The 9,059-nt window shown below is 45.9% G+C and overlaps 2 protein-coding genes across 3 annotated transcripts in view; both read right to left on the bottom strand.

The window, feature by feature from the left end:
• LOC121543144 (cytochrome P450 11B, mitochondrial-like) overlaps nucleotides 1–3,908 on the bottom strand; it is a 6,634-nt gene extending 2,726 nt beyond the window's left edge. The window contains exons 1-3 of the mRNA XM_041852849.2: nucleotides 3,539–3,908; nucleotides 2,759–2,914; nucleotides 2,262–2,476 (exon numbers count right to left, since the gene is read on the bottom strand). Coding sequence (XP_041708783.2) covers nucleotides 2,262–2,476; nucleotides 2,759–2,914; nucleotides 3,539–3,867 — 700 coding nt within the window. The 5' untranslated portion in view covers nucleotides 3,868–3,908. The remainder of the gene's footprint in view (nucleotides 1–2,261; nucleotides 2,477–2,758; nucleotides 2,915–3,538) is intronic.
• Nucleotides 3,909–6,775: 2,867 nt separating this feature from the next.
• LOC121543153 (complexin-3-like) lies at nucleotides 6,776–9,059 on the bottom strand. Of its 2 annotated transcripts, none has more exons than XM_041852859.2 (4): nucleotides 8,914–9,059; nucleotides 8,280–8,725; nucleotides 7,920–8,007; nucleotides 6,776–7,374 (listed from the first exon to the last, which is right to left on the bottom strand). In XM_041852859.2, the coding sequence occupies exons 2-4, from the start codon at nucleotides 8,471–8,473 to the stop codon at nucleotides 7,153–7,155; spliced, it is 504 nt and encodes a 167-aa protein (XP_041708793.2). In that variant the 5' UTR covers nucleotides 8,474–8,725; nucleotides 8,914–9,059; the 3' UTR covers nucleotides 6,776–7,152. The 2 variants fall into 2 exon arrangements, with proteins under 2 accessions (XP_041708793.2, XP_041708792.2); XM_041852858.2 differs by having other exon boundaries at nucleotides 8,837–9,059.

The following is a 9,059-nucleotide window of genomic DNA, read 5'->3' on the forward strand; positions in this document are numbered from 1 at the left end:
TCTAAGAGCATCATAATGTTTTTTTGGGTCAAACTGCAATGGCGCCGCAAACTCTCCCTAAGGCTATGTGTGGAGTGAGCCAATTGAGGAGAGAGCCAATGCAATTCTAAAATAATTATCCCCCCACAAATACATGCACACACACACACACACACACACACACACACACACACACACACACACACACACACACACACACACACACACACACACACACACACACACACACACACACACACACACACACACACACACACACACACACACACACACACACACACACACTAATGTGTCACATTCCAGACAGGCACATCAAAGCTGCTCTCAAAGAGTCAGAGCCTGGTGAGAGAATGCACATGGCTTCCAGATCATCTCTAACAGGCTATATTCAAACATTTACTTCTACATCTATATTTATATTGATGTTCTCTCATTTCCTAGGATGTGCCCTAAAGGCCTATGGGTAAGAGAATGTTGATGAGAGATCATTGATGCATAGAGATAGAGAGAGAGAGAGAGAGAGAGAGAGAGAGAGAGAGAGAGAGAGTGAAAGTAAAATAGAGAGGGAGAGATGGAGTGAGAAGAGAGGAAAAACAAAGAGAAAGAGGGAGGTAGAGAGAGAGATCTTTTGATCCTATTTGATATACTGTATGTTCTTATTTCCATTGATCTTATCAGCAGCTCTAGGAAGGCTCCTGTCACAAACTGTGTCAGTCTCTAAGACTCAAGACACAGCACAGATCTCAGAGGGAGACCTGAGGACGAGTCAATGACGTTAATTAAACATGACTGACATTCATACACCTACTGTAGGAGTTGAAGTTCAATCACTCCAACATGCAGACACAGTACACACATTGTGTACCACTGCAGGCTGCTGTACACACCACACACACAGGTAAACAAACACATGAGCATGTACAGTTACACACACATCCACACCAACACACATCCACACCAACACACATCCACACCAACACACATCCACACACACACACAGCCACACCAACACTTTATCCACACCAACACACATCCACACCAACACACATCCACATCAACACACATCCACACACACACATCCACACCAACACACATCCACACCAACACACATCCACACACACACATCCACACCAACACTTTATCCACACCAACACACATCCATACCAACACACATCCACACCAACACACATCCACACCAACACACATCCACACCAACACACATCCACAACAGCACACATCCACACCAACACACATCCACACCAACACACATCCACACACACATCCACACCAACACTTTATCCACACCAACACACATCCACACCAACACACATCCACACCATCACACATCCACACCAACACACATCCACACCAACACACATCCACACCAACACACATCCACACCATCACACATACACACCAACACACATACACACCAACACACATCCACACCAGCACACATCCACACACATCCACACCATCACACATCCACACCAACACACTTCCACACCAACACACATCCACACCAACACACATCCACACCAACACACATCCACAACAGCACAAATCCACACACACACATCCACACCAACACACATCCACACCAACACACATCCACAACAGCACAAATCCACACACACTCATCCACACCATCACACATCCACACCAACACACTTCCACACCAACACACATCCACACCAACACACATCCACACCATCACACATCCACACCAACACACATCCACACCAGCACACATCCACACCAACACACATCCACACCAACACACATACACACCAACACACATACACACCAACACACATACACACCAGCACACATCCACACACATCCACACCATCACGCATCCACACCAACACACTTCCACACCAACACACATCCACACCAACACACATCCACACCAACACACATCCACAACAGCACAAATCCACACACACACATCCACACCAACACACATCCACACCAACACACATCCACAACAGCACAAATCCACACACACTCATCCACACCATCACACATCCACACCAACACACTTCCACACCAACACACATCCACACCAACACACATCCACACCATCACACATCCACACCAACACACATCCACACCAACACACATACACACCAACACACATACACACCAACACACATACACACCAACACACATCCACACCAACACACATCCACACCAACACACATATACATCAAATCAGGACTTCTATGAAAAAGGAAAATGTGAAAGAAGACAACAACCTTCCAGTGCGAAGCGAAAGAGGTCAGGGCTGGGGTCGAAGGTCAGGCTGCACCTCCCCTCCTCCCCTCCTCTCTCTTTCTCCACCCGGGTCGCCAGCATACGGCAGAAATCCCTCGCTACCTCGTCTAGGAGCGGCAGGAAGCGACGTACAGCAGGAGCCATCATCACCTCCCTGTTGAGCAGGAGACGGTCGGAACGCCACTCTGCCCCATTCCTGGTGGTAGAGAGGAGGACCACCATCAAATTACTGACAATATTCCCACCCTCCATACACTCTGACAAACTCTCTCTCTCTCTCTCTCTCTCTCTCTCTCTCTCTCTCTCTCTCTCTCTCTCTCTCTCTCTCTCTCTCTCTCTCTCTCTCTCTCTCTCTCTCTCTCTCTCTCTCTCTCTCTCTCTCTCTCTCTCTCTCTCTCTCTCTCTCTCTCTCTCTCTCTCTCTCTCTCTCTCTCTCTCTCTCTCTCTCTCTCTCTCACACACACACACAGGTATGTACTTGAGGAAGACTCCCTTGCTGTGCTGCTGTGTCTCTCTGTGTGTGGCCCATGGCTGCAGGGTCATGCGTCTGGGGTGAAGGCCCTCAGAGCGGAACAGCTCGCTGATGTCAGACGGCAGCAGGATATTCACAGTGCTCTGGGTGCCCAGACGCTCCCTGGTGGAGACACACCAGACACAGTACATGAAACATGACAGCACACACACACACACACACACAAACACACACAAACACACCCTAGCACAAGAACCTGTAGATGAACAATGATGCAAGTCAGAATTCGACATCCATCCATGTCTGAGGACGTCAGGAGATGATGTGGAAACTGGACACCAGGGGCAACAGTGAGCGCTGTTAGCTTCAAGTAGGTTTCCATTTTATTAGGTAGTTGTGGATGAGGATGGTGGATGGGTGTAAGCATCTGCCTTTTGATTCCAAAGGTTGCAGGTTCAAATCCAGCAATAGAAAGTTGTTTTTGATATTTTTGTTTTAAGCCTATCCCAAACCTTAACCCTTACCTTAACCATTTGGAGTTCATGCCCAACCTTAAGAATGTGGAGTTAATGTCTGAACTTAACCCTAACCTTAAAAATGTGGAGTTAATGCCTTAACTTAACCTTAAAAACGTAGACATTTTACGTTTGGAACAACTTTGAAATTTGATGTTTGAGAAACATGGATGAACATCTAATTCTGATGTGAGACTGTGAGAGCTGGTAGGACTCCACACACACGTTCATACAAACACACCCACGCACGCACACGCACACACACAGGTACCTGTAAATGGGTCCGAGGGTGTTAAATGTCCTCTCCATGTGTTTGTGTAATAGTTTGAATCTATCTTCTCTCCAGAACTTCACCAGGTTGAGCCAGCCACTGCTGCCCGTGTGGGGGATCTCCTCAAACCGCCTCACCCCTCCACCTACACCCCTCCCCGCAGGACCCCCTCTGGCTGGGGTTACCCCCTCCACACCGTGCCCTGCCATTGTCCCCGCCGGACACACACACATCCCCCTCTGAATCCTCGCACACGCTGATGGACGCACGGACACACACATCCCCTGTATCCCCTCGAACGCGGATGGACGCATAGATACACTCCACATGGTCTGAGGTAGAGATGACACTCTCAGACTCTCCACACCGCTCCGCTACTCTCCATTCTCTACAACGCAAATTAGGTTTTTTCTTCTCAATTATTGCTCCATCCTTCCATCCCTCCCTCCTTTCCTCTCCTCCTTCCCCTGTTGTCATAGAGCTGATAGAGGTGATGATTTATGTCTTAGAAGGTCAAAGTTCAAGAGAAACACAACACAACCCAAAAGTCAGGATGGCATAGGATGAACACACACAGATAGTCACGCACAGTAACGCACACACACACACACTCACACACACACATAGTCACACACATCTCTATAGTACGTCAGTACCAAACTAGTCTTTATTAACAGTTTGTACGTAAAAACATAATAAGGACAGCGTTTGACTTATACACCACAAAAGTCAAAGGTTATGTACAAAACAAAGAGTAACAAGACAAATATTTGGGAACTAGGAACTGAAAACTGAAGTAAATGTGAATATGACACTTAAGGTTATTATCTTGTTAGGGTTCCTTCCCTGTGTGTGGGCCCCAAATGGGCCTAATGATCTGAAACAGGTCCAATCCAGTTTCATCCAGTTAGTTCCTGTATGGTCCAGTCCAGTTCTATGCAAAAAGTAACAGTGACAGCCATGTCCTACTATCAGTGACACAGAGATGACGTCATCATTTCCCCTGACGAGTCATCCTCACAGCCTGGCTCTATTGTCAACAGTCTGATCTGCAGATAACTCAGGAGAGAGAGAGAGAGAGAGAGAGAGAGAGAGAGAGAGAGAGAGAGAGAGAGGACGAAAGAAAACAAATCCAATTTTGATAAACTCCCATGTCTATTGGGTGAAATATCACAGTGTGCCATCACATCAGCAAGCTTTGTGACCTGTTGCCACAAGAAAAGGGCAACCAGTGAAGAACAAACACCATTGTAAATACAACCCATATTTATATTGATTTATTCTCCTTTTTGTACTTTAACTATATGCACATCATTTTATCACTGTATATAGACATACAGTGGGGGAAAAAAGTATTTAGTCAGCCACTAATTGTGCAAGTTCTCCCACTTAAAAAGAAGAGAGAGGCCTGTAATTTTCATCATAGGTACACGTCAACTATGACAGACAAAATGAGAAAAAAATTTCCAAAAAATCACATTGTAGGATTTTTAATGAATTTATTAGCAAATTATGGTGGAAAATAAGTATTTGTTCAATAACAAAAGTTTCTCAATACTTTGTTATATACCCTTTGTTGGCAATGACACAGGTCAAACGTTTTCTGTAAGTCTTCACAAGGTTTTCACACACTGTTGCTGGTATTTTGGCCCATTCCTCCATGCAGATCTCCTCTAGAGCAGTGATGTTTTGGGGCTGTCGCTGGGCAACACAGACTTTCAACTCCCTCCAAAGATGTTCTATTGGGTTGAGATCTGGAGACTGGCTAGGCCACTCTAGGACCTTGAAATGCTTCTTACGAAGCCACTCCTTCGTTGCCCGGGCGGTGTGTTTGGGATCATTGTCATGCTGAAAGACCCAGCCACGTTTCATCTTCAATGCCCTTGCTGATGGAAGGAGGTTTTCACTCAAAATCTCACGATACATGGCCCCATTCATTCTTTCCTTTACACGGATCAGTCGTCCTGGTCCGTTTGCAGAAAAAACAGCCCCAAAGCATGATGTTTCCACCCCCATGCTTCACAGTAGGTATGGTGTTCTTTGGATGCAACTCAGCATTCTTTGTCCTCCAAACACGACGAGTTGAGTTTTTACCAAAAAGTTATATTTTGGTTTCATCTGACCATATGACATTCTCCCAATCCTCTTCTGGATCATCCAAATGCACTCTAGCAAACTTCAGACGGGCCTGGACATGTACTGGCTTAAGCAGGGGGACACGTCTGGCACTGCAGGATTTGAGTCCCTGGCGGCGTAGTGTGTTACTGATGGTAGGCTTTGTTACTTTGGTCCCAGCTCTCTGCAGGTCATTCACTAGGTCCCCCCGTGTGGTTCTGGGATTTTTGCTCACTGTTCTTGTGATCATTTTGACCCCACGGGGTGAGATCTTGCGTGGAGCCCCAGATCGAGGGAGATTATCAGTGGTCTTGTATGCCTTCCATTTCCTAATAATTGCTCCCACAGTTGATTTCTTCAAACCAAGCTGCTTACCTATTGCAGATTCAGTCTTCCCAGCCTGGTGCAGGTCTACAATTTTGTTTCTGGTGTCCTTTGACAGCTCTTTGGTCTTGGCCATAGTGGAGTTTGGAGTGTGACTGTTTGAGGTTGTGGACAGGTGTCTTTTATACTGATAACAAGTTCAAACAGGTGCCATTAATACAGGTAACGAGTGGAGGACAGAGGAGCCTCTTAAAGAAGAAGTTACAGGTCTGTGAGAGCCAGAAATCTTGCTTGTTTGTAGGTGACCAAATACTTATTTTCCACCATAATTTGCAAATAAATTCATTAAAAATCCTACAATGTGATTTTCTGGAGAAAAAAAATATCAATTTGTCTGTCATAGTTGACGTGTACCTATGATGAAAATTACAGGCCTCTCTCATCTTTTTAAGTGGGAGAACTTGCACAATTGGTGGCTGACTAAATACTTTTTTTCCCCACTGTAATATAACATTTGAAATGTCTTTATTCTTTTGGAACTTTTGTGAATGTAATGTTTACTGTTAATTTTTATTGTTTATTTCACTTTTGTTTATTATCTATTTCACTTGCTTTGGCAATGTAAACATGTTTCCCATGCCAATAAAGCCCTTAAATTGAATTGAATTGAAAGAGAGAGAGAGAGAGCGAAAGAGAGAGAGAGAGAGGTGGAGAGAGAGAGGGGGGGGAGAGAGAGAGAGAGAGCGAGAGAGCGAGAGAGAGAGAGAGAGAGAAAAAGAGAGAGAGGGGGGGGGGAGAGGGGGAAGAGAGAGAGAAATATAAAATAGAGTGATAAAGACAGATAAGGAGATAAGGAGATAAGGAGATAAAGGGATAGCGGGATAGAGGTGCCAATGTTTCCCCTCCAATCTGCTGCTACACAACCAGTGCAGCTGTAGTCTTATAATACAAGAATAAAGATAAGACACAAGAATAGTAAAGAAAACATTAAAAACAGAGTGAAGACAATGAGGAAAAAGATTTAGAGAACCACATAGTTATCTGAGGGAGGTGTCCTTGATGCCTTCAATGACGTTGTATTAAAATGCAATGTTATTTTTCATCATATAGGCATATTGCATGTTTTTAGCATGTTGCATGTTGATTCTGTGTAGCATCTAGTATGTTCTCTTTGATCACATGACTTTGCAGGCCTCTCCGTTGACTGACATTGGAGTGGGCGACTTGCTCTGCTTGCCTCCAAGCATCCCCATGTTGAAGCTGAGGCCTTGGAAGGCGCTCAGCAGGCTGTAGCCATCGTCCTTGGTCGGGGTCTCAGGACGAATCAGTTTAGTCAGCTGACGGGGGAGGGCCACTTTCTCTCTAACCGCACTCAGGTGGCTGGTGTCCTTGGAGCTCTAGGGGTTGGGAAGAGGGTTGGGAAGAGAGTTGGGAAGAGGGTTGGGAAGAGGGTTGGGAAGACAGGGGTTGGGTGACGAGGAAAAATAAGAAAAATACAGTTTAAATATGGTCTTGCCATTTTTAACTTCAGTCTCAAAGCACCGAAGTAAGAAACATTGTCAGTATCAGAACTGTGATGATCTCAGACAGATAAATTGTGAAGAAGCACTGCTTTAACCCTCCCGTTGTCCTAGGGTCAAAATGACCCGCCACTGTGTTGAACCAACTTTATTTAATTTTTATATTTTTTGGATCATTTGTGAGAAGGAGGCAGTGATACTTTCTTTAAAGTCTCACTGCCTCCTTCTCACAAATGATCCCAAAAATATAAAAATTAAATAAAGTTGGTTCAACACAGTGGCGGGTCATTTTGACCCTAGGACAACGGGAGGGTTAAGGGTTATGGGTATGGGGCTAGGGGATAGAGGCTAGGGGCTAGGAGATAGGGGCTAGGGGCTAGGAGATAGTGGTTTAATTTGGTCTGCTAATGCAACACACTAACCTTGGAGAGCTGGTACTTATTCCTGAAGTGATCCCTCATGGCGGCTCTCTCTGCATGCTTCTGAGCGTTCAGGGCTTCCCTCAGCTTTCTGGAATCAACACAGCAATGACACATCATATGTAACACATAGATAGACACACACACAAACATAAACACATCCCTGCTCTCAACCCCATCACAACCAACCCCCCGGCTCTCAACCCCATCACAACCAACTCCCCTGCTCTCAAACCCATCACAACCAATCCCCAATCTGTCTGTTACCAAGCTAGTTTTCATCCATAATCTCCTCATGGTCTTGTTTCTAATCTCCACATTGACCACAGTGGTCATGTTCTAGTTAAGTTTGCAGTCACTCACCTCTCCTTCTCCAGGTCAGTTTGGTAGGAGCGTATGACGTAGGTGTGTCCCATCCGTGGAGGGGTGCTCTTTACTCCTCCTGTCCACCTCTTGGCCCTGCGCCTGGCCCACACCTCTCTCTCCTTCACCCCTGTCACACAGCTGGACAGCTTCTTCATGGGCACTGCCAGAGACTGCTTCACCATAGTATCCATGTCTCAGGGTGTGTGTGTGTGTGTGTGTGTGTGTGTGAGAGTGTGTGTGTGTGTGTGTGTGTGTGCGTGTGTGTGTTACTTCACACTCAAAAGCATCAAAGAGTGTCCTTTTTCATTCATGTTCTGTAGGACATATGTTTGTGTCTGTGCGTATCTCCACCGTCTTCCTCCTTGAGGTTAGCTGGCTTGGACACACTCACTGAAGTACAGACAGCCAGTGTATTCATAGACGATGACTCAGGGGCTCAGTACCTGCAAGGACAAGGACATAGACAGTCAGTTAGAGCTTACACACACCCAGACAGCAGGTGAAGCGATTCAGAGAGACACACACACAACAAGCCCAGTCCAGTGCTTCCTTACCCAGACATCCACAGTAGGCCCCAGTCTCAAACACCCATAAAGTCCTTAGAGCTTCAGCCAGAGCCCATATACTGTACCTAACCATGTCCCATAGTCCAGTTCCACAAAGCCTTGAGGTCAACTGAAGGCAATGAGAAGAGCAACCCCACAGACAAAGTTCTTCCTGCTCTCCTTTCCTGCTCTCCTCTCCTGCTCTCCTCCACTCTTTGTGCGGTGTGTTCTC

The sequence above is a fragment of the Coregonus clupeaformis genome, unplaced genomic scaffold, assembly GCF_020615455.1.
Source record: "Coregonus clupeaformis isolate EN_2021a unplaced genomic scaffold, ASM2061545v1 scaf0195, whole genome shotgun sequence".
NCBI classification, from domain to species: Eukaryota; Metazoa; Chordata; class Actinopteri; order Salmoniformes; family Salmonidae; genus Coregonus; species Coregonus clupeaformis.

Bases quoted from the DNA above. Each gene is read 5' to 3' on its own strand.
- LOC121543153 (XM_041852859.2), bottom strand. From the start codon at position 8,473: ATGGATACTATGGTGAAGCAGTCTCTGGCAGTGCCCATGAAGAAGCTG. The intron at 8,008-8,279 runs GTGAGTGACTGC...TGTTGATTCCAG, and splicing joins ACTGACCTGGAGAAGGAGAG to AAAGCTGAGGGAAGCCCTGA. The intron at 7,375-7,919 runs GTTAGTGTGTTG...CCCAACCCCTAG, and splicing joins ATAAGTACCAGCTCTCCAAG to AGCTCCAAGGACACCAGCCA.